Source organism: Artibeus jamaicensis, unplaced genomic scaffold (genome assembly GCF_021234435.1).
Source record: "Artibeus jamaicensis isolate MK-2021 breed Jamaican fruit bat unplaced genomic scaffold, CSHL_Jam_final contig_471, whole genome shotgun sequence".
Taxonomy (NCBI): Eukaryota; Metazoa; Chordata; class Mammalia; order Chiroptera; family Phyllostomidae; genus Artibeus; species Artibeus jamaicensis.
Genome location: NW_026521850.1, coordinates 1,060,060 through 1,087,164, shown reverse-complemented (window position 1 = coordinate 1,087,164; position 27,105 = coordinate 1,060,060). Strand labels below are relative to the sequence as shown.

Genomic DNA, 27,105 nt, shown 5'->3' with positions numbered 1-27,105 from the left:
GTTAACTCCTACCGCTCGAAAAGCAAAAATACGAAACTGGAACCTGAGAGACAAGTGCTGGTCACGTGGCGTGTCAGCTGTCGGACCCTCTGCTCGCGCCGCCCGGCGTGGGCCCTCAGATCCCGGCCTCGCGGGCGGGCGTGCACAGCACAGCTGCCCTCGGAGCCTCGCCCGCCGCGGGCTGCCCTGGCCCTGGGACCCGGAGGCCTGCAGCCACTCCTCCTCCCAGCCGGTGCCTTCCTCCCCGGCCCATGGGGACACTCGTGGCCAAACTGCTCCTGCCCACCCTCAGCAGCCTGGCCTTTCTCCCCACCGTCAGCATTGCTGCCAAGAGGCGCTTCCACATGGAGGCCATGGTCTACCTCTTCACCATGTTCTTCGTGGCGGTGAGTCTGGGCGGGGGCCTGGGGGGCTGTCCTCCCCCTCCGTCCTGCATTTTGTGCCGAAGAAAAGTGGTTTCCAAGTGAAAGAAAAGCCCAGAGACCAGGAAAGGGGGTGGGGGTGCCACTGCACCCCTCTGGGCCTCAGTTTCCCCGCTGGCACCCGGCGGTCCCTCCGGGGTCTGTGACTGAGGCCCCACGGTGGCCCAGGTTCGGTCCGTGGAGGACGAGCCCCTTGGGGCGCCCTCTCCTTGCCACTGGCCGGCCGGCCACGTCAGGCCACTGTGGCACCAGGGCCCCCTCCCCCACTCCTCCCCCAGCAGTAAGAACCGGGCGGCCGAGCTGGGAGGGCTGAGTGAGCCGGGCCCGGGAGGGGCCGGCAGGCTGGGGGCCGTGCAGGGCCCACGAGTCCGACTGCAGAGCCCGGAGCTGGCCCCCGTTCCTGTCCGGCACCTGCCTCTCCTCCTTTGGGTCCTTCCTTCTCTGTTTACGTGTCTGGGGGACCCTCTCAGAGCCCCTGCGCCCCACCCCGTTTCCCTGTGCGGCTCTTCCCCTCTGTGTTTCTCTTACTGGTTTTCTCTGTTTCTCTCTGTATCTACATTTTCTTTCTTTCTCTTCATCTGTGTCTGGTTTTCTGCCGCTGCCAGGAAGCCCACCCCCATCCCCTCTCTAGCTGTGTTCCTTGGACCCTTGGAGTGTCTTTCTGCCTCCATCTATCCCTCTAGCTTCTGTCTGTCTGTCTGTCTGTCTGTCTGTCTGATCGATCACCTGTCTGCCTCTCTAGGGATCCTTGGGTGGAACCGCATTCCCGGGGGCTCAGGGCCCCACCTCTGGGTGGGAGAGGCCTTAGCTACAAGGGCACTGACCATGAGCCAGCGTCCCGGGTGGGGGTTTGATGGGTGCCTCGTACACGTGGGCCTGGCTAGGTTTCTCCGCGCCCCGAGGGCCTGGGACTGTGAGGGGCTCCTTTGCCAGGCAAACACACCAAGTCCTGGGGGAGCTGAGAGCGTGCACCCAGGAAGCGCCGGGTGCACTCTCAGCGCCTGGCTCACTGGCGGCATTTTGTGGAAAGCCCTTCCATGCCCCTCTCAGGGCCCGGCCTGGGCGGGGAAGTGGAGGCACTGAGTGGACACAGGACGAGGTGTCAGGGCGGGGACAGGAGCCAGGGGTCTGGTCCCCCAGGCCCACACAGGACCCAGCCCGGGACTCCTCAGGCACCACCTGTCCCCCCCAGGGCCGGGCTGGTCCCGCAGCTGCCTCCCCGCCACCCTCAGAGGCCTGCCCTGCCCCTGCCCCGCCCAGAGTGGCAGGGCCAGCTGCCTCCTGCGACAAATGTCTTCAGGCCTCAAAGCCACTCCCAGCCCCTTTCTCCAAGAACCTCCCCGCCACCCCCCCGGCATCACCATGAGATCTGCCTGTGTCCTCACCAGGACCCTCCAGGACAAACACCATTTCCAGGCCAGACTCCATGCTGTCTGTCGCCCAGAGTCCCTCGGCCCCCGCCACGGAGAGGCTTGTCTTGTCCCCGTTTGACAGAGGGGCCAGAGCAGTCAGCCACTTGCCTGGCCTGCACGGCAAGGACCCTCTGGGTCGGCCTCTGAAGGCCATGCGCTGGCCCACAGCCGCCCCCGGCCAGTGCCCTCCCTCCACTGAGCCTGCCCCCTGCCCCCAAAGCTGGTAGAGGCCTCAGCTGCCTACCTGTCCAACGCAGGTGAGCCAGACAGGGGCCCCGAGCGGGGCTCCCGGACCAGCTCTCCTTAAACCACTCTGGGTCCCGCCCCTGGGCCCCACCTCCAGGGCCCTGCCCCCCACCGGAGAGGCTTGCTGAGCACCAGCTGCAGGGGCCCACCATGGCCAGGAGGAGGTAGGCACATTCCTGCTCTGGGTGAACTCAGAGCGATTCAGTCTGTAGGCGTGTGCAGGGGTCTGTGCCACAGAGGAGAGGGGCAGGGTACAGGGCAGTGGGCAAGGAGGCTGGGTGGGGGCGGGGGAGATGGGGTTCTAGGAGGAGCAGGGGTGCAGGAGGGCATCCCTGTCACTCATTGGTCCTGGCTTGGCCTAGAGCCATGGGGAAGGCCAAGCATCCTCCTCTGGCCTCTGTGCCATGGGGATTGTGCCCCTTGATCAGACCCCACCTGAAGCTGCCATTTCCCTAGCTACTCAGACACAGCCACTGCCTGCTTGCCCCCCAGCCTCCTCTTTGCCCACATCACCTCAAACAGTGCAGCTTCCAGAACAGCACTGGACAGGGCTGACAAGAGCCACAGGGCGGTCTCCACTGCGCCGGGACACACTGCCCCCAGCAGGCCCTCCCGGGTGCCGCTGCAGCCAGCAGGAGCTGGGAGCCCATCCCCACGGGCCCCACGCACCGGGCAACCCCAAGCCGTCCTGCGGCCCCCTCCCTCCTGCCGGGCCAGGCTCATCAAGGGTCCATTGTGCTGGTCCCTGGCTTGTCTGTGCCATGGGGCTTGTCAAAATAATTATGTCATGTAATTAAATATTGCGTAGCATGATGAAATGTGTACACGAGAGGGGAGTTGTTTTCTGTCAGAAAGAAGGTGACAGCTTCGGATACACTCCCCGAGGGCTCTTCGCTTTAGGGTCTGGTCCCCGGTCGGGGCGCCCCCAGGGATCAGCCCGTGAGAGTGCCGTGAGCGGCGTGTGTGTCAGCATCTCTCTCTCTCTAAATGCATTTAAATTGGACTGGTGGGACAACTGTAAAGATGCAGGGTCGCTGTGTTCGGCACGCGCTTTGCAGGCTTCCCGCACTTGAAAGAAACAGACGCTGAGAACTGCAGGTCACTGGTTCTGAGCCGGTTCCCCGCCGGCAGCCCCAGCACCAGCCCCAAGCCCCGACCCAAAGTCAGATCTCCGAGACCGCCCCTGACCTGCCTCGTCTTGGGGTCTCTCGGGGACAGACGGTCAGAGGCCTGAGGCTCCACAAGCCCAGTCGGGTCTGAGAAATCCCACTGAGGGGCTAGGGGCAGCCTAGTCACCAAAGGGGTGAGCTGTGGAGGGAAAGGCACCCCAGGCTGCTGAAGAGCCCACTGGCACCACCCCCCCCCAAAAAAAGGCATTGGCCTCACATCCAAAGGTCAGGGAGAGGGACCTGGCTCAGAGACCCCGGTGTGGAGGGGACCTCTGCAGGATTTGTCGGAGTGACCCCCAGCTCCCGGCCACATGACCCTCCGGGGGCAGCCACCAGCCGGACCCCCGCTTCACAGAGGCAGCCATGCAGTGACTTTGCCCGGGGTCTCCCAGCCCAGCAGGGCCCGTCACTGACTGGCCCGGGCCTCCCGGCAGCTCTCCCATGCCTGCGACGGGCCCGGCCTGGCGGTGCTCTGCTTCCTGCGCCGCGACATCCTGGAGTACTTCAGCGTCTACGGGACGGCGCTCAGCATGTGGGTCTCTCTGATGGGTGAGTGGCCCCCGCCCACGCTCGGAGAGCCCCCTCCTCCCCGGGGCTTCGGAGGCAAGCCTAGTCTCTGGAAGGAAGCCCCAGTTCTCCGAGGCCCGGATTCCCATTTCTCACGCCCTTTTTAAAGTGCACACCCGACAAGGGTCTGTGATGACCACTTTACGCGGCGGAGGGAGGTGTAAGAGCGCTCCGCCCGCCCCCTCTGTCTTCCACCTGGAGGACACCTGCTGGGCGTCGGGGTGCACCCCCAAGACCTGGCTCCACGCGCCTGACCTCGCGGTCTTCAGCTCCGGTTTGTGTGAAGGCGGGCTCGTCCCAGCACTCGGGGTCCTGCAGCCCTGTCCCACTTGCCACCGTCTGAGGTGCAGTCAGGACACGGTCCCCGTTGCACGGGCCTCCTGCCCGTGACAGGCCCCGTGGAAGCCCCGACGTTTCTCACCTGCCTCTTCCTCCTCGCGGCCCCATGCAGCGGCTTCTTTTCCAGCCCTGTGGCATTGTCCCCGGGGAAGCGGCAGCCTGGCTCCGCCCTCAGGCATCCAGGCCTCGGGGGCACCAGGTGGCACCCGGGGTCCCACTGGCCGTGGGGCGGGGCTGCCAGCCACAGCTAGGCCCCCACCGGACGCCTCCGGGAGAGCAGTGGCCAGGGGCAGGGGTCGGGGGCGAGGAGGCCACTCGCCTCTCCCGGTGTCTGTCCTGGCCCCTCCAGCGCTGGCCGACTTCGACGAACCCAGGAGGTCCACGTTGGTGATGTTCGGCGTGCTGACCATCGCCGTCCGCATCTACCATGACCGCCAGGGCTACGGGGTATACTCGGGCCCCGTGGGCACAGCCGTCCTCATCATCACAGCCAAGTGGGTGCGTACTGGGCAGCCCTCCGCAGATGGGCCCTTCCCCCGTGTCTCCCTTCCCTCCCACCTCACGGGTTGGCTGGCGGCCAGACGCAGCTCCAGCCCAAACACGGGGCCCAGCCGCACAGGTGCAGTCTGTGCGCATCTCGGCCTGGGCTGGGTCCCTGGACCTCTCTGCCTCAGTTTCCGTATTTGTGAATGGGCATTATAGTCCAATACCCCCCTCACAGGGCAAACGTTTTAAAGGCGTTATTTATTTATTTTTAGAGGGAGGGGAAGAGAGGGAGAGAAACATCAATGCGTGGTTGCCTCTCTAGTGCCACCTACTGAGGACTAGGCTCACAACCCAGGCATGTGCCCTGACCAGGAATCGAACTGGTGGCCCTTCAGTTCACAGGCCAGTGTTCAGTCCCCTGGACCACACCAGCCCGGGCAATGACGCATCTTAAGTACTGACTCAGAACTGGCTTCTAATGTGCTCAGCCAGTAAGGGCTATTTGTTGTCGTCACTGAAAAGAATGGCTGGTTTGGAGATGTAATATCAATTCAAGATGGCTGGGGTTAATCTGGGAAGACTTCCTGGAGGAGGTGGGCCTTCAGCGTGGTTCTGATGAGGAGGGAGGATGTGGTGTGAGCTGGACAGGAGCCGGACCTGCTCGTGAGTGTTGACTCAGGAGCCTCCGGTGCCGATGGGCACCCACGGGCCGACGCCCACGAGGCCCTTACACACAGTCCTCAGGCCCCTCAAACCCTCTGTCGCCCCAGGACCTTCCTGGCTTCAAGGACCAGGACCCCTTCCCACTAGCCCAAGCTAATGAGGGACACTGAGGCAGGACGGACACAGTGACACTCCCGGGGCCCCCAGAGCAAGCGAAGGAGCCTCGCCTGACAGGACGCTGAGCCCAGGCCTGGCAAGAGGAGGCCATTGCTCATGGGAGGGGTCGGCTGGGCCGGGCGTGCGGACGGTGCGCACAGCCCGTTGTCCTCACTCGGGAGGGTGAACGAGATTCGGCGGTGAGCCCTCCACTCTCGGCCGCGCCTCCCTGCAACCAGGAGCAGGGGTTTGCTCTGCCCTGGGGCTGACGGAGGGATAAGGCGCAGAGAGACCCTCACGTCAGCTAGAAGTCGCAGCAGGGTGGTCCGAGGCCAGGCCTTGGCCTTGGCAGCCAGAGAAGAGACACAGGGTCTTGCCCACCCCCACTTGGGAAAGACACACTGGCCCTGGGTGGGTGCAGGGGGCCCCCGAAGCTGCCTGTGAGTGTGCTCATCCGATGCCCCGGCCCTGAGGAAGGACCAGGTTGAGGAAGGACCGAGTTGAGGAACATGCTGGCACTTGACGGCACAGAGCCCTGGGCTCTGACCAGGTGCCCGCTGGGCGGGATGCGGGGCAAAGGTTCCCGGTCTGGCCTGGAGGGCTGCTCGGCCCCGGTCTCTGTCGCTCGGGATCTGGGCTGCATTTCAATCGTCCAGAAGAGCAGGCGGCCACTCGCTGACATCCGCACGACGCTCCCTGGGCCTGCGGACCCGGCCACTGAACCTGGAGGGCGGCCTGGCTCCCTGAGCCTGGGGCTCAGCCTGTGTTTTCTAGACCATTGAACGTGGAGTTTACTTTGGATTTCCGGGGGCAGCTGTTTCCAGGAAGGAGGGTGGCTGTTCCTCCGGGAGGCGCATCCCTTCTCCAGCCGGGCGTGGGGGTGGCCGTCGCCTGGGCGAGGACCAGGCAGAGGTGTGCACGGGCCGTTGGCTGGGCCAGGGCGTGACCTCGGGCAGGTGCAGGGCCAGCGGCCGGCGGAGTGTTCCCGGGCCACAGCAGCCACACCTGCGAGCCGCCTGCACCGGTGCAGGTCCCAGTTCCTCACGGGCCGCGGCCGGGTCCAGGGAACTTGACACTGAACTGCGTTCCTTCGCTCACTTGGGGGCACTCTGCAGACACCATGCAGGGCCTGCGGCCCCCGTGACCCCAGCCGCCTGTCTCGATTCTGCCCAAAACGCCCGTGCCCTGAAACCACGTGGCCACGTAGGGTGTATGTGCGGGGGACATGGGCCCTGGTCACCTCCTCGCGGTCAGTGTATGCCAGTGCATCTTTCTGGACATCAATGCCCACTCAGCACTTGGCACCTGGGAAGCCACAGGTTCGACGTGCTTGTCATGACTGTCTGATCGGTAGGACTGTGTGTCCATCGGCCACGGACGCACCAGAGGCTGCCACGGGCCGCCACGGGCACCCTTGGGTCCACACTGGCGGCAGGCCCAGCACCCCAACACCCCTCAGCTGTGAACAGAGTGTCTAGTCCCCTCGGGGGTCCCCTGTGGCTGGGACAGAGAAATGTGTAGGGGGCTGGTTACATCCCAAACAGGAAGGCGGGGGTCTCAGGCTCAGGGCGGCCGTCCCCAGAGGGACACTGTGACCTGAGGGCCCCTCGTTGCCCCCGTACCCGCAGCTGCGGCAGATGAAGGAGAAGAGAGGCCTGTACCCCGACAAGAGCGTCTACACCCAGCAGATCGGCCCTGGCCTCTGCTTCGGGGCCCTGGCTCTGATGCTGCGCTTCTTCTTCGAGGTACCTGGGGGCGTGGCGTGGCGGGGCAGGGGCGGGGCCGGTCCACAGTGCCGGCCTTCCGGGTGCTGGCGGGCACCTCCCTCCAGCCCTGGCACCACTGACAGAGGGCGGCGGCCCTCACTGCGGGGGGGGGGGGGGACCTGGGAGGGAGAGAGGGGCCTCAGACTCATGGTCAAAGGCAGGCGGACGGCAGGGTCCTCCAGTGCTCCGGGGCTTGGTGGCCGGAGAGACCACCAAGGGCTGGACAGCGGGGGGCAGACAGGCGATGGGGTCAGGAGGAGCCCCCATCTGTGGTGGGGTGGGGCGGAGCGGGCGGTGTCGGGGCTCTGGACGGGAGAGGAACTCGGGGAGCGGGAGAGGAACTCGAGGACCGACCCCTGCCCACCCTGCAGGGCTGGGATTACACCTACGTCCACAGCTTCTACCACTGCGCCCTGGCCATGTGCTTCGTCCTGCTGCTGCCCAAGGTCAACAAGAAGGCCGGGAGCGCGGGGCCGCCGGCCAAGCTGGACTGCCCCACGCTGTGCTGCGCCTGCGTCTGACCACGCCCCGCAGCCTGGCCCCGCCCCGCCCTCCCGCCCCCAGCCCGGAGTGTCCAGATGGAACCCCGCCCTTGCACTCTGCGGGGTGCAGGGGTCCGGGGAGCACCTCCCGAACACCCCCTTACAGAGTTTCTACGGGCTGCCGAGCGCCAGGCAGGAAAGAAAAGGAGCTTCTCGCTCCTGCGGGCTTTAGGCAGGACACACGGGTGTGTGGGCCCCGGGCCCGGAGCCCCCTCTGTCTGTCTGCTCCTTCCCTCCCTCCTCACCTACAAGTCCCAGCCCACTCCCAGCCACCACCGAGGGGCTCTCGTGTCCTCCCCTCGCCATCTGTTTGGAAACTGGCGTCGACACTTCTGTCCCGCGTCCCCAGGCCCTGAACAGGCCCACTTAGGAAGCTGTCCACCGCCCCGGCCTGCCTGCCCTTGGCCACCCCTCCGGCCGGGTCTCTGGATTAAGTTTTCTTGACGACAATAACCAATACGAAGTGCTTCGACTCACTGGCCTCACTGGGAGCCCTCGTGCGTGCCCACTTCCGTCCTCTGAGTCCTGCCCACGGCGCCCCGGCGTGGGCCCGCGGGTCTGGGCGCAGACACCTGGGGGGGTGGCAGGCGGCGGCCCCCGGGCGGGGCCCAGGGGAGGTCGGCCGCCCCACGCGGAGCCTGTCTGCGCCGCCCCGGGGGGTGGCGGGAGCCGCCTGCCAGACATCACCTCACAGACCCGAGCCCACCCCACTTCCCGAGTGGCCCAGGCTCGTCTGTCAGGCAGGAAGTTCCCTGCACCTGCCCTGGGCCTGTTTGTGTTTCCAGACCACGTCCACCCACGTCCACCCCACTGTGGGGCACGGCCGGTTCTTTGTCCGAGAGTCACCTCTGGCACCCCTCAGCTGGCTTTAGGACCAGGGGCTAGGGACAGGGTAGACCCCTTGGCCAGGCGCCCCCACCTGCCGGCCCTTCTGACTGCCCAGGGGCTCCGCATCTCGGGCCCTGGACACCCACGGCCTGGCCCCGGCTCGGCACCTCCCCGTCCTCACAGCCCGTGGCCGGCAGAGCAGCCCACGGGGCTCTTCCCACAGTGCCCGGGCCTCGCCGAGACCACCCACCCAGGCCTGTCCCCGACGCAGGGCCCTGGGGAGCGGGGGAGGCGTGGGGGATGCCCCGCCGGCTGCAGGTCTGCTTGCGGGGTGCACACACACGTACACACTCACGTACACGCACACACCACATGAACAGTGTCCCCCTCTGGCCAGGGGACACTCGAGTCACAGTGCCAGGCTGTGAGGAAAGAGAGGCTCTGGGGCCATGTCGGGGGGACCAGGGTGCGTTCCTCCAGAAACAGGCGGGGGCGAGGCGGCCGCCACACCCCCCTCCCCTCTTTACCCAACACGGCCCGGCCCCCCTCCCCGCCCCCGCCCACCCCGGTGAGCGTGCCCAGCTCCCACCTCTGTGGCAGCACATGGAAAATTGGAAGCGGCGGGATGCTCCCGAGCAGGGAGGAGGCGAGGGGCCTGCCAAGCGTGCACGGCCGTGCTAACAGGCTGCTCACTGTGGCCGCGGTGATTTACGAGGCCGTCTGGGAGCCCGGCCAAGCCTGTGAGTCCTGGACAATTAGGAGGCTCACTCCAGCCCTCGGCCCGTCCGCCTCGGCTCCAGGCCCGCCACGCCCCTCCCAGGCGGGGCCGGCCCCCACAGAGACCCTCGGAGGGCCCCGGGGCGGGGGTGGGGGGCTTGTGTCCACTGTGCAGATGAGGACACTGAGGGCCAGGATATCAGCAGCTGGCCCTCTCCCCTTGGATACCAGCCGCTGGGTTGGTGGCTGTGCCCGGCACCTGGTCGGGCACCCAAAAGGCATGAGCCTCTGGCCCAAAGGCCACTTTGACACCCTGGGGGCTCTGCCTAAGGGCCCAGAGGGGGTGCCAGGCAGAAGGGCCAGAAAAGGAGGAGGCCACCCAGAATGGCCACCCCGATACCTCAAGACAAACGAGGAAGGAGTGCCTTGGCCTTCAAGAGACACACCTGACTGCCACCATCATCCAGCTTTGGGGTCTTCGTGTCCCCAGAACCTCAGGTGCGAGGCCTTCCCCACCCACATTAGGCTCCAGACAGGACTCACGGGGGCCCGGGTCTCAGGGTCTCTGCCGGTGAGAGCCGGAAACGCAGCCCTGGGCCTTCCCGGAGCCCCGAGCAGCGTCGTGCCGAGGCGCCGGGCCGTGACAGTGGCGGCGTAGAGGGGCTGGTGGCTTCGACACGTGGGAACGTGGCCGGTGAGCCGAAGGAGCTGAGTCTCTCCGTGTGCCCCGATCTTACTTCAGGTTTGAACGGCTGCGCGTGCGGGGACGCAGGTGCAGCACAGGCTGCCCCGTTGCTTTTGAACTTCCGACGACCAACAGACAGCGATTTCCCCAGAGTGGGCGCGGTACTGGGGGCCCGCTGACGTGGGACACACCACGGATGCCTCGCCGCCCCCACAGAAGGCCACGGGCTCCAGGGCCCTGCACAGTACTGGGCAGCCCTGCCCTGGCGGCTGGCGGCCACCGAGTGAACGCCGCCACGGCAGGGAGCAAATGGACAGGCCACTCCCTGGGCCCGTGGGTTGGGGACGCTGGGTTACACCAAATGACCCAGGGGGAGGTGCTGCAGGACCCAGTTCTGGTTGTGGCCTCACTGCCAGGACAAGGGAGGGACGAGGATGGCAGGATGGTGTGCCCCACCCCCACCGTGAATCTTGTCTGAACCCGGGGGGGGGCGGGGGGTTGTGCACAGGCCTACAGGAGCCCCCTCGGCCTGGGCCCGGGCCCCACGCCCTGCCGAGCATGGGGCAGAGCCGCCGACGCTCCGGCCCGGCCACACGGACGGGCCCTTGTCCAGTGCACGCCCCTCCCCGCACACGGCCCGGAGCCTGGCCCGGGGAGGGTCTGCGCCGCACACCTCCGGCAGCCGGACGGAGAAGTATTATAAACATTCACAACAAGTAGACAAAACAGTCTATTGTAGCGGCCCCTCTGCCCGCCCCCCACACCCCGCGGGGCGAGGCTGGCATGGCAGCAGGCGCCCTGGGCCCCCGCCAGGACGCCCCGTTTGCGCAGCATGGCGTTTCCGTCTGAGGGCGTCTGCGTGCCGTGGCCTTTGTCTGTCTGCTACTGAAATTTCCTGTCTGTTATTCTCCTCTCCAGCAAGACCATCTGAAACCCAAAACTTTTATTGCCCCTTTTAAAGACGCTTTACAGCTCCCCGGCCGCCTCCAACCCCGCGCCGAGCTGGACCTGCTGCCGTTGCCATCACGGCGAGCGCTGAGCCTCGGAGGGAGGAGCCCCCGGGGAGCGGGGCCAGGCCTGCGGGCACCGCAGCCGCCGAGCCCAGGAAGCCCCACGGGGCGAGGCCGGCTGGCTGCTTAGCTGACTCGCTGGCTAACAAAGCTGGCTGAGCACCAGGTCCCCTGCCAGGCTGTTGGCCTGGCCGCCCCCTCGCTGCTCAGTGCCCCGGCATCATCTTCACCCCCGGTCTCCTCCCCTCTGACCGGCGGCCGCAGCCTCTCCTGCGGTCCACTCAGGCCCATCGGGGTGAGTTAAAGCAGAGGTTGGCTAGACCGGACATTCTTGGGAGAGTGGAAAAGCCAGAAAAAGGGGGCGGGAGGCCAGGGTGGGGGCCGAGGGGCCGGGGGTCAGGTGTCCGGGGCCAGAAGCAGGCGTGGGGGCCAGACAGGGCTGCCTGGCTTCTCCCAGTTCTCTCAGCCTCAGTTTCCCCCTTTGTAACAGTGTCCACCTCCCGTGGGTGTCTGCCAAGGTTAAACGAGATGACGGAATCCAAAGCGCTTTGCACCATGTTTTATAAATAGCATTTTTTAAAAATAGCGTCATTATTATTTGCAGCGGTCATGGCGGGCAAGGGAGTCTCTAGAATGTCCCAGAAGGCGCCTCACGTCAGGGGACACTCGCCCCAGTTATGGGACTGAAGACTTCCATTTGCCAAGGGAACAGGGTGCTGAAGCGCCATGTTTGGTATGGACTAAGGAATTAAGCGAAGAAGTCTGTCTGGAAGAGGCAGGCTGGAGCCTGAACCTAGAAAAGCAACGGAGACCGAGCCGCGTGAGCCAGCGGATGCCCGGCTCTCGGGACTCGCCCTCGACGGCCTCCCAGAGCTGTGGTTCCAGGTCTGACCATCTGCTGTGCCCCACCCTGCCGCCTCCTGCGGCCTCCCGTCCGAGTGGCGGGAGAGCCACGCCGCCCACGCAGAGAAGGGCGTCAATGGCCAGGCTGTCCTTGTGTCTGTCTCTGGCACGTGTCCCAGGACAAACAGAGGCGGGTGTGGGCAGAGGCGTCCCTCCCTGTCCTCCCTCAGGGGCGAGGGGACGAGCCCACAAGCAGACTTCGGGGGTGGGTGCGAGCGGGCTTCCCCGCCCTGGCCTGGCACGGCAGCAGGACAGTCCTTCCCCCCGAGCTTTTTGCGCCTTCCTGTCAAGTCACCGCGTCCTCGCTGGGTCCCAGTCTGCCCCTGGTGCCTGGCCTGGCCCAGCAGGAAGCAAGGGGCGCGGCCCCTTCAGGGCCCGGCTTGCACATCGCCACCCTCCTGGGTGGTCCCTGGGGTGCCAGGGCTTCCGAGCTTGCACAGTGGGGGGCAAAGCAGTGACAAGGACGGGGCGGGGGTGCCGGCCTGAAGGAGAGGGGTGACGGTTGGGGGGGGCTGCAGGGGCCGAAGGGGACCAGCGGTCAGCTGGGCCTCCGGGTGACAGAGGGTCGTCATGTTGTGGGAGGGTGTTAGGAAGGGTGGTCTTGAGGTCGGGTCCCACCGCTGTGACGAGGGGCAAAACTCAGGGAAGAGACCAGAGGCTGCTACCGGCAGGAGGGACAGTGAGCCAGGAGGGGACGGTGAGAGGGGCAGGCGGTGGCAGCCACACAGCTGGCTCAAGGAGCCTCGCCGGCCCCCCGGCTGCTTGGGCTTCCACAGGGAGCCAAGGGTGGAGGCTGGTGGTGCCCAGAGCGCCTGCAGCCTGGTGAGCCTCAGCCTCAGTCTCGGCCTGTGGTGGACTGGTATCGAGGTGAGTTGTCACCGGTGGTCACAGCCCAAAGCTTGGGAAAGGTGTACTGGTTTTGTCAAGTGGTCCAGAGTCCGGGCACCCCCACTCCCCTGGACTCTTGTCTGCCTGCACCCCTCATGGAGTGGGAGAAGTGGGGGCGGGCGTGCAGTGTGAATTCCGTGTCACCCACCCACGTGCACCCCGGAGAAGCAGACGACGCCAGCTCCCTCCGCCCTCCCCACCCGGGGGAGCAGCCAGCAGATGGCGGTGACCACCCCGAGTTCAGGGCCCAGGGAAGGGAGAAGTGAGCGGGCTTCCGAGAGCCTTCCCTGGGTTTTGTTTTCCCGGCAGCTCGGCTAACCCGAGGCTGCTGGCCGGGGCCCCAGCCAGGGCCAGGCTATGGGGGGGGGGGGGGGGGGGGGGCGGGGCTGTGGCCACACCCGGAAGACGTTTAGCAGAGCCCCGCCCCCCACGCCGCAGCCTCCGCCTCGGCAGCAGCCGACACACACCTGCTGCCCGCCTCTGACCCAGGGGCTCCCAGGGGCGGGAGAGGGGGGCCGAGGTCGCTAGCCAGTTTCCAAAGCCCCGTGATGGCAGAACCCCAGACGCCGGGACGAAAGGTGACCTCGGGGGCCAGCGAGGGCTGGCCCGTGCCCCCTGAGGACTCTGCCGGACCAACGATGCCCAGGTCCCACGAATCCTCGTGGTCACCCCCGTGATGGACCTGGAAGCCCAGAGGGGCTCTCACTGCGCCCCCTTCCACACCCCACGTCGTTGGGCCGTCCCGGCTGCCCCCTTGCACAGGTTGGAAAACTTGAGGTGGCAGGAGCTTGAGACCTGGCGCGGAGGGGCTGAGACCAGGCCCCGTGGGGCGTGGCTTCTTCGTGCTGCGTAGGGCCCGCAGCCCCTCACCGCCCCCCACCGCCCCCCGTTCTGCCGTCCAGTGACGTTTGGGGAAGCGGCGCTGCGGGCCGCCCTGCCCCTGGTGCAGCCCGGTACGGTGGGCGCTCACGGTTCCGACTGTGCCCTGGTTGGCAGCCCCCAACCCAGTTTTAGGGGGCTTTGCGTCACCCCGAAGTTCTCTTGTGTCTGATCGTAGCCGATCCCTGCATCCCCCTCCCTGGCCCCAGGCAGCCACCAACCCGTGTCTGTCTCCGGAGTCTTAGCTCTTCTGGGAACTGGACGGTTCTATCTGTGTGAAATTTCTTTTGTTTTTAAGATTTTATTGATTTATTTTTAGAGAGAGAAGAAAGGAGAAAGAGAGGGAGAACATCATCCATGTGTGGTTGCCTCTCACATGCCCCTAATCAGGGGCCTGGCCTGCAACCCAGGTGTGTGCCCTGACTTGGAATCGAACCAGCGACCCTTGGGTTCGCAGGCAGGCGCTCAGTCCACTGAGCCGCACCGGCCAGGGCGTGTTTGTTTTTATATACTGTAATTATCAATACATCCAGCCTAATTTCTACCACCTTATTTTATCTTTCTTATGTTTTTTTTTTTTTTGTCTCCTCTGCTGCCTTCTTCTGGGTTACTGAGTTTTTCGATCCTGCTTTCCCCTCTGTTGGTTTAGAGCTTCCATTTCTCTCTCTACTCTTCCAGTGGCTGCTTGTCAAAAGCCCTGAGGGGCTAAGACTGGCGTCTCCCTCACGGCCACTGCAGGGACTTGAAACCACCGACCTCCAGGTCCTCCCTCCTGACCGTGAGGCCGTGGCTGCCTCGCGGCTCTGCTCTGTCCGCGTTCAGATGCGTGGGACAGGGCCTTCGCGCCGCTCGGTGTGGGCTTGCCCACCCGTACGCGTGGCCCCTGCTCTGCTTTCCATCCCCCCTCGGCTCCCACCGGCCATCGGGGGGCCCACTCCTCCGGTCCAGCATGTCCTTTAAAACTTCCAAGCACGTGAATTGTCGGTAGGACGCTGTCTTGATTTTTATTTGCCTCTCACTGTCTCTGTTTTGCCCCTTTTCAGCGGCTACTGAACTCCAGCTGGACAGTCATTTGCTCTCGGCGTTTCCATGACATCACGCCCGTGTGGCCGTGTCCCCGCCGCTGCACAGAAAAGCGAGCTCTGGGCCCAACTCTCCTGCAGGTAGGCGAGGTGTTCTCTCTGGCTCTTTCTCGTGCCTTTTTTCGTCTCTGGTGTTTGGCGCTTTTACTCTGTGGAACTATGTGCAAATCCGCCTCCCCCGCTTTAAAAAAAAGTCTTGCTTGAGATTCATGAGCTTCTTGGTGGGGGGGGGGGCGCTTCCGTTCATTAGCTCTGGGACAGTGCCAGCCAGAGTTCTCTTCAAATAGTGCCCCGACCCTGTCATCTCTGTTCATTTCCCGGGACTGCAGGGCCCAATGGGCTCGTGTTCCCACCACGTTCTTCGTGTTCCTCGCGTTCCGGGGCCTCACCTCTCACTGCGGCCGGTCCCCCCACTGCTTTGGCCTCGTCCCCCCACTTGCCGGTTCCCTCTGTAGCTGTGTCTAAGCCCTTGAACTATCCTTTGGTTTTTAAAGCCAAGTAGTGAGGTCTCTCTGTGCTTCTGGAAGCCTGCTTGTTCTTTATTCACACGCAAGAAAGAGAAAGTCCCTTCTCTGTCTCCTACCAAACAGGCCTGTTTTACTCTCTGGGCCTGACGGCTAACCCCTGAATTTCTGCCGATGGACCCCACTGCCTTGCCCCCTAGTGTGGTTACGGAGCTTTTGCTCTGAATGGCTCACCTGCTGTGCAACTTCATAGAGATTTTCTGAGGCCCAAGGTCAAGACAGGTTCCTTCCGAACGTGTTTGCACTTGCTCCTGCCTCCCACTGGGGGCTCTCCCAGCCCAAGGACCCCTCAAACTGGAGTCCCTTGTCAAGGTTTGGGGGTAACTGGGGGGATGTGAATGGGGGCCACACACAGGAGGGCCAGGTGACAATCGTGAACTCTTAGAAAACTGTTTCTCTTGACCTCAGCATCGATGCCTCAGATGCCCCTGCTGACGGCCAGTGGGTGGGTGGGCTTCCTGCTTGACCATGATGGGAGGTGAAGCCCTTGGGAACCCCAGAGGCAGGGGGTGGTCTTCTGTTGGACCCCCACCATGGCCAGGCTCTAGCCTCAAAGGAGCAAAAAAAAAAAATGCTCCTGTTCACCTGTGAGAATAAAATTTTAATCCTGCAAATTCAAGAAGAGACAACAGAGTGTCCTTTGGCCTTGGCAAACCATAAACGCCATAACCAGCGTTAAATCCAGCCCAAATTGTCGGTGACAACTAGCTTCGGTCAGCCAGTCGGCGGTGGCTGCGGTCCAGGAGTCGCACTGCCTCGGCTGGGATCACCTGGTCCCCAAGTCCACCTTCTGCCAGGCCTGCCAGGCCCGACGCCACACTCGCCGAGACTCTGGGCCGCCGTTTGCGGAGCCCGGGGGCGGGGGCTGGTGGCCTGTCGCTCATCGTGGTGGCTCTCCCAGCTTCACAAGCAGCGATTTCGGCTTCTGGTTTCCGAGCCCCCACCTGCTCCTCCCCTCAGAGCAGAGCCAGCACGGCCCGCCGCCGCTCCCCTCCGGGCGCCCGCCTCCCCGTCCTGGCCCGAGGACTCTGCCCCCTCCACCGGCTCGGGACGGCGTTCGGCGCGCACGTCCTCACGCCACCCAGAGCCTGGGGCCGCTCCGGCGGGAGGGTTGGCGCCAGCTCTCCACCGGCTGCATGGAGAGGCACAGAAACCTCGCGTCCTCGCTCGACAGATGACAAAACTGAGGCAGGGGACCTTACGTGACTCACCACAGGTCATCAGAGACTCAAACGTCAGAACCCAGACGGCCTGGCTCCAGGGTCTCTGCACTGAACCTCTGCATGTGAACAAACGAGTCAGCGACAGGGGAGTCCACCCGTGTATTCCCCCATCCGTCCACTCGTCCGGTCACTCACCCATTCACCATGTGTTCATTCACCCACCCATCCATCCCACTGCGCATTCACCCAATTCATTCATTCATTCACTCGCTCACTCACCCATTCATCCTATGCCCACTGACCCCTACACGCAGGCACTGTCTGAGGTCCTGGGGGGCCTCTGGTGGATGAGAAAGACGACATCACCGCCTCAGACAGCCAACACCCCCCGAGAGGGCGCAGGGGGCGTGCTACGGCCCCGCCCTCCCAGAGGCACCGGGAGGAACCTGCAGTCTGGGGCTGTCCTTCCAGAGGGACCTGGGCCCACGTGGCTATTCCGGCTGGATCTCCAGGCTGCGACCCATCCTGTAAGTGCCCGTGCTTCTTCCGGGGGCGACGGCAGGAGGGAGCCCCGGTCATCGTGCACAGAGAGAGTTGTGATGTGGCCGAGGTCGGCAGTTGAGCTGAGTCCTGCTGCAGAGGCAAGCGCCCCAGTGAGGACTCAGCACGGGCTCCTGAGCCTGAGACCTGGGTCCAGGGAGGGCCCAGGGCTCAGTGGCCGGTGGGCTTCCCTGTGCCAGCTGCCCAGCAGTCACCATGGGGGGTGGCGAGCTGCCCCACTGGCAGCCGGCGCCGCCCCAACCTTACAAGTCTCAGGCCTGCACGGGGCTGTAGGCAGAACTCCCAGCCTCGGGTGCTCCTGGGTGGCCTGCAGATGTCACCACTTTGCCCACAGCTCGGCAAGCCAAGCAGGTCTTAGTCTCTGTCTTGTTATTCCAAGCATCATGGGTCCCTGAAAGGGTCTGATACCTGTGTCCCTTGGTCAGCCGAGCTGCTGGGAAGAGGGTAGAGTTTCCAATGTCATTCGGGGAACAGCTGGGCACAGCTGTGTCCTGAGGACACGACCCCAGGCCTGCCTGGAACACAGGGTGCAACGCCACTGTCAGCTTGGGCCCCACTCCAGGAGGCCAGACCGGGGGACGGCGTGTCCTGGGGCTGGGCTGGCCCCCGTCCCAGTCTCCCAAAGCAGGCCCCCGCCCCCGCCGGCCCTCGGGTGGGAGGACAGCTCCAGCCCCGAGCAGAGGAATGTGGAAGCTTCTCTGGACGCCTCCCAGGCCGGGCGTCCTCTGTGGCGTAGGGCAGTGGAGTGGCCTTCTCCTAAGGGGTGGGTGCAGCTGGAGAGAGTGGCACAGGGGGAGGGGCTTTGCGGTTTCTGGAATGACGCACTGTGGCTCCCGCCAACCCCGCTCAGAAGCGTGGTGACATGGGGAAACCTGTCCCAGGTCCTGCACGTGGGCCACTGGGGTCTGAGACGTCCCTCAGCTAAGAGCCACTGCTCTACCAACCTGTGCCCAGCGGGACGCTGGGGCCAAGTCACGTTCACCCTTAGTTCAAATTCCAGTTTCAAAATTTCCCAGGACTTCTGGTCAAGATGGTGGCGTAGGCAGACACAGCTCGCCCCTTCCCACAACCGCATCAGAACTACAACTAAAATACAGAACAACCGTCACTCAGAACCATCAGAAATGGAGTTGAATGGAAGACTGACAACCACGGAATTAGAGAAACCACGTCCATCCAGACTGGTAGGAGGGGTGGCTGGTCCCACACCCACGTGTGGTGGATAAAAGTTCGGAAGGGACATCTCGGGAGTGAGGTTTCCCAGCCCCACACCAGGCCCCCAGCCCAGGGGTCCGGTGCCAGGAAGAGAAGTCCCCACGACTTTTGGCTACAAAAACCAGAGGGGATTGAGTCGGTGGAAGAAACTTCTGGAGCCCCAAGCAGTTCCTCTTCGAGGACCCACACACGACTCACCCACTCAGACTCCCTCCTCTGGGCTCCAGCAGCAGCGTGGCAGCTTGAGGGGCACCAGTGGCAGCGGGGGAGGCTGAGGTGTCTGGTGTCGAGGGCGGCAGAGGCTGTTGTCCCTTTTCTGGGCCCTCCCCGCAGAGCTGACTGGCAGACTGGTGTTGTATCTAAGATTCCAACAACCTGAATAACACTGTTTGACCCACCCTGGAGATTCCCGGAGACGGGCCCCACCCAACTCACAGGCCCACCCAAGCCGCTTTTCCATATGAATGGCTGGTCTTGGCTCCCGCTGCACGACTTCCTACATCTTCTCCATCAAGCACAGCCGGCCTCCCTGAGCCCCAGGCCCAGCATGGCAGCAGCCAGCCCAGATTCACAGCTTGGCTTCCCCGGGAACCTCCAAGCCCAGCACAAGGAGCAGCCATCTCAGATTGCTCTGTAGCTCAGGCAGGAGGCCCCGGGCAGAATACGGGTGGGGGCTGACTTTGGCCTGTGTCACCCAGGAAACCCCAGGGCCAGTGCACCCACAGGACAGCTACAGACCATGTCGGAGCACCACCACCCTGCCCCTGCACAGCTGATCCTCCCCGGAGGGCAGAGGCTGGTGGTCAGTGGTCACAGCTGACTGGCCTGGGTAAATCCCTCCCACTGACCTGCCAACAGCAACCAAGGTTCAACTACTAGAGGAGGGTGTAGTCAGCCCAGGTGAAGGGTGCACCTTGAATACCCAGACTGGGTGACGGGGAGGCTGTGCCACTGGACCCCACAGGACACCTACTGCCTTAGGCCACACCACTAGGACCGGGAGTCCAAGCAGCTGTACTTAATACACAGACACACAGGGAGGCTGGCAAAATGAGGGGACAAAGAAACATGGCCCAAATGAAAGAACAGATCAAATCTTAAAAAAAAAAAACCCAGCTAAACAAAATGGAGATGAGCGATCTATCAGACTCCGAGTTCAACACACTGGTGGTCAGGATGCTCGAGGAACTCAGTGGGGACCTCAGCAGCATAGAAATGACCAGGTCAGAAATGAAGGACACACTAACTGAAATAAAGAACAATTTACAAGGAAACATCAGTAGAGTGGATGAAGCCGAGAATCGAATCAATGATTTGGAACATAAAGAACAAAAAACAACCCATCAGAACAATAAGGAGAAAAGAATCCAGAAAAATGAGGAGAGTGTCAGCAGCCTCTGGGACAACTTCAATCATTCCAACATCCGCCTCATAGGGGTGCCAGAAGGAGAAGAGAGAAAGAGAAAAAAATGGAAATCTGTGTGAAAAAATAATGAAAGAAAACTTCCCTAATTTGGTGAAGGAAATAGACATGCAAGTCCAGGAAGCACAGAGAGTCCCAAACAAGATGGATGCAAAGAGGCCCCTCCAAGACACATCACAGTTAAAATGCCGGAGAGTAAACATAAAGAGAGAACCCTAAAAGCAACAAGAGAAAAGCAGTTAGTCACCTTCAGGAGAATTCCAATAAGACTGTCAGCTGATTTCTCAAAAGAAACTTTGCAGGCTGGGAGGGACTGGCAAGAAACATTCAAGGTCATGAAAAGCAGGGACCTACAGCCAAGGTTGCTCTACCCAGCAGAGCTCATTCAGAATCAAAGGCCAGACAAAGAGCTTCCCAGACAAGAAAAATCTAAAGGAGTTCGTCATCACCAACCAGCATTACATGAAATGCTAAAGGGATTTATTTAATAAAAAGAAGACCAAAACTATGAACAGTAAAATAGCAAAAATACAAATCTATCAACAATTAAATGTAAAAACAAACTAAGCAAACAAGAACAGACAGAATCATGGACACGGAGAGCGTTTTGATGGTTGGTAGATGGGAGGGGGTGTGGGGTGTGGGTGAGGGGGTGGGGGACTAAGAAGTACATGCAGGTTGTCACAGAACAGCCCTGGGGACGTCAAGTGCAGCACAGGAAATGGAGAAGCCAAAGAACTTGCATGTGTGACCCATGGACACGATCAAGGGTGGGGGGATGGCCTCAGGGAGTGGGGGTGCTGGGGGGAGGGGGGAGAGGGGGGAAATCAGGACACCTACAGCAGCATAATCAATTAAAAAATAAAACGAAGAAACTCCCTCTTACCCTGGCTGGTGTGGCTCAGTGGATTGAGCACAGGACTGCGAACTAAGGGGTCACGGGTTCGATGCCCAGTCGGGACACATGCCTGGGTTGCGGGCCGGGTCCCGCATGAGAGGCAACCACACACTGATGTTTCTCTTCCTCTCTTTCTCCCTCCCTTCCCCTCTCTCTAAAAACAAATTCACTGACTAAAATGCCTTTAAAGAAAAACCCTGTGTAGCTCAGTGGATTGAGCGTGGGCCTGCGAACCAGACAATCGCGGTTCAATTCCCAGTCAGGGCACATTCCTGGGTTGCAGGCCGGTTCCCTGCAGGCCAGTTCCCAGCAGGGGATGCACGAAAGGCAACCATACATTGATGTTTCTCTCCTTCCCTTTCCCTCTAAAGATAAATAAATAAAATATTAAAAAAAAGAAAAACCCTTCATCACTTTGTACCACCTGTGTCCTGCCACACGCAGCAACACGAGTCCCAGGGGGCGGCCTCGCCTGCCCTGCCCTGGTCCCCAGTCGAGTGGCAGACCGCACCCACAGACAGGCTCTGTGCCTGGGGGCGGGCGGGGGTGTGTGGGCGAAGCAGGGGTGCCCTGGGGCTCTGCCGCTGCGCCCCACCTGCTGAGTCCCGCTCCGGCTCCCAGCGGGTGGCCAGCTGCCACCCTTTGGCGTGTGACGGGCAGAGAGCTTCCGGGTGCTTTGGGGACTTCCGGTTTACTTTTCCCAGCCACACACGGGAGTTGGTTCCAGGCCCGTTCAAAGCCACAGCCTCACTCTTTCAGAAACGGCCCTGACGTCCGAGTGCGCTGTCAACAAATTCAAAGCGAGCGGACGGACACGCAGCCCACAGATCTCGGCCCTGTGCTCAGTGGGCCCCGACATTCCAGCTGCAGGCAGACTCAGTCCTCCGATGGCCTCGATGGGGTGCCGCTACCACCTCAGTTACAGCCGAGGGGAGCTCGGAGAAGTGGCAGCGCGCCCAAGGGTGAGGCCGGGGACGGGGCGGGACGTGGCCCTGAGAGCAGGCTGCGGAGCCCACAGTCCCCGAGTGCACGCCAGCCTCCTCCGCTCAGCGGGTCTGGGTCTCTGTCACCACCTCCTGTCCCACCTGCAGTCTCTCCCAGACACCTTCTGGGTCAAGGGCCCTGGGTTCTTTCTCAAGTCCGTCACCACCCAGACCACAGGGTCAGGCCCAGCGGAGACGGACTGGACGGCGGCCCCGGGAGAGGGGCTGTGAGGAGGGCGGCGTGCCCCGTCTGTGACCTGGCCCCAGGAACCCTTCCCGGAGGCCAGGCGGGCTGCTCCTCCCCGGCCGGCTGGCGGGGCCAGGACCGCAGCTTCCGATGAAGCAAAGGCCAGTCTGCCGCGGCTCAGCCTCCCAGAGGCCCGGGACCCCCAGGTCTGCAGGTCCGAGGCGAGGCCAGGCCAGCCGGCCGGGAGGAGCGGCGGGAGGCCTCACAGCAGGGTGCTGCCCTTGACCCGAGATAGAAGCTTCATGGGGCTGTAATTGCATGACTGGCCCTCCCTCTCCCCCCACCCCACCCCGAGGGTGGCATTGGGGAGACGGAAGCACGAGGCGCCTGGGGCAGACCAGAGGAGGCACCGGGCCGGGCCCCGGGGTCTCTCTGGCATCCAGCAGGCTCCTCACCTCAGAAGGTGCTGTGGGCCCGTGGGGGGCTCTCTGAGCCTTTGAGGGGCTCCCGGGACCTCGCCTGGGTGGGGGCTGCCCCAACAAGGGGTCGGGGTGCTTCATGTGAGCCCCTCACTCCAAGACCATCGGGGAACATCTTCAAAGCCAGGGGGTCTCTGGAGTGAAGGCCGGGCCCTGAGCTCAGAGCTCTTGTCTCAGATGCGTCCAGTCTGGGGTTGCACGCAGGAGAGGCAGCGGGCATGGGGGAGGGGCGGCTGGAGGGGGAGGGGAAGATGAGGGGCAGGGAAGGACTCCACGCGGGGAGGCGCCGGGTGCAGCTGGGCGGAGGGGCCTCCCTGAGCCCCAGCCTCACCCCCGCCCCCAACGGACTGGAGCCCAGCAGCGGCAGGCCCGGACTCACGGGTGGGCGACGTGTGCACTCAGGCACCGCACACCCCGGGGGTCTCCCCAGGCCCACCCCACAGGCGGGACAGACAAAGCACTTTGTTCTCTGCCACGAAGGGCATCGCATCAGCAGGGAGGGAGGGCCGGCCGCGGGGCCGCTTTGCCGAGACCTGCCCCGGAGCCGTGGCTCATGAAACCTATTGGGGCCACCCCCTGCCTGCGGGCTGGGCCACCAAACATTCCTCGGGGGGGACAGGGGTGCATTCATGAAGCGAGCCACCCTCTCCGCCTAGGTCCTACGTTCACATGGCCACCACTCCCAGGGGCCCAGAAGTCGGTGGCCCTGAGCCCGGGCGGGAGCCCATTTGGGTCTCTGAGGAGCCTGGGGAGCTGGGGGGGGGGGGCGGACAGAGTCTGCAAGCATCCCAGACAGAGGCCAACCCTGACCCTGACCCTGACACCCAGCCGCCCTCTCCGCTCCCCTAGATGTCCAAGCCTGAGTCCCAGCCAGTCCCTTCCCGGACAGTGGGGACCTGCTGTTTGTCCATCAGGGGCAGGGAAGCCAGCCCGGCTCCTTATCTCCAAGGGGGGGCGGGCTTCTCGGAAGAGCCCCTTCCCGGGCGGCTCCTCTATCCTGCAGGACCTCCTCACAGTCCACCCCCAAAGCCCAGCCGAGGGAGCCCGTACCTCTGCCGGCCCCGGGGCCATGCTCCCCAGAATGCCCTTCTGCATTCTGCCCAGATGACGCCTTCAGAGGCTGTGGGGGGCCGGCGTCCAGCTGCCGATTCCCTGAAACTGCAGCTGTAACTCAAACACATGTGGCCGTCCAGGGTGCCAGGGCCAGCTGAATTCCAGGCCCAGGCCATGTCGGCACAGGACACAAGATGACCCCCTGCAAGTGCCAGCTCACCCCCGGGCCACTCTGAGCATCCAAGGACAGGCACCCCTGCCCCGCCCTGCAGGCTGACTGTCCCCCGAGACACCCTGCTCTGTCTCGGCTCCAGTCACACCTGCCGGTCCAGCCCCTCCCACCCCGGGGCCGGTGGAACTGCCCTCCGTGCAGGTGCCCACAGGACACAGGCAGGTCCCCAGACGGCGGGGTGCTCCGGCTGCTCCCCCGGAGATGCTCTCCCCATGCTTCCTTCTGGAAACTGCCCCGAGGCACACTAGGGTCCGCAACAATGCCGCCCCCACCCCTGCAGCAGTGGCCTGGCCCCCAGGCCCCTCAGGGACCCAAATGGGCACTGCCCAGGGTCTGGCGGCCTGGGGCCTGCTCCTGGGGCTGCGGGACTGGCCAGCCTCCTCCGCCCTCTGCCTGGGGCCTGTGGACACCCCGAGGGCTGTAGGAGGGTGGCCTGGGCCCTGGACAAAGCCCAGCAGGCCAAGCACAGCCTGCCGGTGCGCAGGAGCAGAAGGTCCCTGGGACGACGGTCCTGTCTGCAGACTCGGGTGACCCCAAGGATGGATGATGCTGGGGTTCTTGGCCGGGCGCCACGGTGCAAACCTGGGCACCACAGCGGGGCAAAGAAGAGGAGACACCTGCCCGGTTTGTTTTCCCGAGACTCCGAGCACACCCCCAGGTGAGAGGGGAGAGCCCTGCGGCGCCCTCCCCTGTCCCTCATGGCCCCCAGCCCTGCCCACGACAGAGCAGGGCGAGCCCTTCTCTGCTGGCCGGGTGACAGCCCACACACAGCCACTTCCCAGGCGTGGGGTGTCGGCCCCTGGCAGAACAGCCCCACGCCTCAGTTTCCCCTCTGTGAAGTGGGCAGAACGGTCCCCACCAGGTGACAAGCACCGAGGGAGCGAGTCCCAGCACCTGTGTGCAGACAGGCGCTCCGGCAGCACCAGCAAAGACAGTGGTGGCGGGTCTCCCGTGCCCCGCCTGCCTCCGCCTCACCCAGACCCCCACAGAGCTCCCAGGGGCCCACCACAGCCGGGCCCTCGGTCTCCCCGTGGCACATTTCTGACATATTTTTAACCGTCAGCAGAACAAGACGAAAATTTAGTAATTGCTTTTGGCAGGGAGTCCACGGGCCGGTTCAGGGTGGACAAGGACCGAGGGGGTTTCCTGGGCCGCCTGCAGCCAGGGACCCTGTGGGGCTGAGCTGAGCGCAGGCGGTAGGGCCTGGGGAGGGTGGGGTGCAGAGTCAGAGCAGCCGGCCGGGCGAGGCTCAGTTCCCCGTGGCAAGTGTGTGGCCATCTGAGAAATGTGCTGTGACCTGAGCAAGGGCAGCCGCTGCTGTGTGCTCAGCGGCCGCAGACGGTCGGCCGAGTCCCGGGAGAGGGTGTTGGCTGAGGCCGAGGAAGGCGGGCGCGCCCGGCTGGCCCGGTGACGCTCACCCCCAGCCTGGCCAGCACCACCGGCCGGTGTGCCCGAGGGTGGAGGCCCCAGCCTCGCCCTTCCTGGGACAAGGCTGAGTGGGGAGCAAGGCCAGTCAGCCGGTCAGATGGACCCTGTGTCCACCTCCCAGGCTGTGCCTCTGCTCCCCACCCCCGCCTTCTTTTCTGGGGGAGGCCCTGCGTCAGGGCCCTGACTTCGCGAGAGGCCCCTGGCACCCGTGTCCCTGAGGGAGTGAGGAGGGTGCCCCGCCGTCATCTCCAGGCCCCTGCACCCCAGGGATGAGGGGCTGGTGCCTCCTATGGGTCAGGAGCACGCGAGGCTCGAACAACAGGCCGCCCCGGCTCCCGCTTCGTTCCCGCTGCCGGCCTCAGCCCGGGCCCTCGCCTCCCGGCTGCGAGACTCACGGGCCACAGGACCGCACTCCCCGGGAAGAAGGGGGCAGACCCACCTCTCTAATCTGGAAGCGCGGCCCTCCCCGGACACCCCCGGACACTCCCGGACTCTGCAAGCCGGGCCGGCACCGAGGCACTTGGCCACCAAGCTGCCATGGTGCACCGCCACCCCGAATAGCACTGGGGCTGTTTCAGTTTTTACATGTTTTTAAAGATTTCATTTATTTACTTATCTTTAGAGAGAGGGGAAGGGAGGGAGAGGGAGGCAAACTGATGTTCCAGAGAAACACTGATTGGTTGCCCCTCCCACGCCCCCAGCTAGAGACCTGGCCCACAACCCAGGCGGAGGCCCCGACTGGGGATCACACCGGGAATCCAACCGGCGACCTTTCAGTTTGGGGGAGGATGCCGGAGCCACCGAGCCCCAGCAGCCAGGGCAACATCCGGGCGTTTTAGAAAGGAAGCAGAACGGAATGGAGGCAGCAGTGTCGCCCCCCCGCCCCATGGACTCGCCCACGCCTGCTCTTTGCTACAAGGGACGCCCCTCCCCACAGCAGAAGCCCGCCTGGCCCTCCGGGGGCCACGCCAGCCTGGCCTTGCAGACACCCGCCAGCCCGTGGCCAGGCGGCAGGAAAGGGGCCAGTTCCACTCTACCCCGCCTCCTGGGGAGGCCACATGGGCCAATCACATGTGTGTGCACATGTGTGCATGCATGTCTGTATCTGCAGGGGCGCACACACCAAATGTGTGTGTGCGTGTGTGCACATGTATGCGCGCACACCGGACACAGACACGTGCACGCACAGACGCACCTGCACACACCATGTTGTGCACCTGTGTGCACGTGTGTAATCACGTGTGCAGGCACACGCCAGCAAGTGGCCAGCTCCCGGCCCGTCCCCCACAGCCACCTGGAGGAGCCACCCGCCCGCCCCAGACCGGCCCGTCGCCCTTCACAGCATCCAGCTGACCAAAAGCACAGGTTTCCCTGACCTCAGGCGTCCGGCCACCCCGCACCCTCGGGAGAGGCGGGAGGCGGGGCAGGAAAACTCCCGAGGTGGAGATGCAGCACTTAGGGGACGGCGGCCGAACTGCTCAGAGCAGCATTCTCCTCGCAGGGCAGCCCTTTCCCGGACGGGCCTGCGCTGGGCACTGCTGCCGGGCTCAGCCGGACGCCGGGCGGCGGCGGAAGCCGCAGAGTGTCTCCAGGAGGACCGGCCGGACGAGTCAGCGAGCACGGCCACCCACCCTCGCCCACCTGCATTGCTCATTAGCCCCGGCTGGCGGGCGGCGGCGGGCGGCTCCAGGGCCTCCCCGCCCTGCCCCCCAGAGCAGGCTGGCTCCTCGGCTCACCTGGGCTCCCCTGCACCCCAAGGCTCGGAGCACCTCTGGGGACAGGAGTGGGGCCTGGGGCCTGTGGGCTTGAAGGGAAGGACCCCACAGCCGAGGGGTTTGCTCTGGAGGCCCCGAGAGGGTTCGAGGAGGGACCTGGGCCTTGGGACCCCCCCAGGCTGGCCCAGCCTGGGGGACCTAACACTCTGTGCCCTGGGCCACCCCAGCCTCAGAAGTCAGGTCTCAGGGTCTCCAACTGACAAGACTCGTGGAGGACCAGGGTGGAGACGGGGCCGAGAGCCACCCCACCTGAAACCCCTGTCCCTACTTCTCCACACCTCCTGGATCCACCTGCACCCCTCTCCCCACAAAGCCTCCGAGGCTGCAGCACCCCCCATCTTCCTGCAGACGGGGTCCAGGCTCTGGCCCAAGTCTGCCCGGGGACAGGGTGGCAGGTGTCTGCAGCTCCGCGGCCAACCCAGCC

General features: G+C 64.0%; 1 protein-coding gene across 1 annotated transcript; it reads left to right on the top strand.

Moving 5' to 3' along the window:
- Positions 1–251: 251 nt before the first annotated feature.
- On the top strand, positions 252–7,747 carry MYMK (myomaker, myoblast fusion factor). The gene is made up of 5 exons (XM_037127621.2): positions 252–386; positions 3,684–3,798; positions 4,505–4,653; positions 7,089–7,205; positions 7,598–7,747. The coding sequence occupies exons 1-5, from the start codon at positions 252–254 to the stop codon at positions 7,745–7,747; spliced, it is 666 nt and encodes a 221-aa protein (XP_036983516.1).
- Positions 7,748–27,105: the final 19,358 nt, after the last annotated feature.

Coding starts and splice junctions, on each gene's coding strand:
- MYMK (XM_037127621.2), top strand. CDS start 252: ATGGGGACACTCGTGGCCAAACTGCTCCTGCCCACCCTCAGCAGCCTG. Junction 3,799..4,504: donor CATGTGGGTCTCTCTGATGG/GTGAGTGGCCCC, acceptor TGGCCCCTCCAG/CGCTGGCCGACTTCGACGAA. Junction 7,206..7,597: donor TGCTGCGCTTCTTCTTCGAG/GTACCTGGGGGC, acceptor CCCACCCTGCAG/GGCTGGGATTACACCTACGT.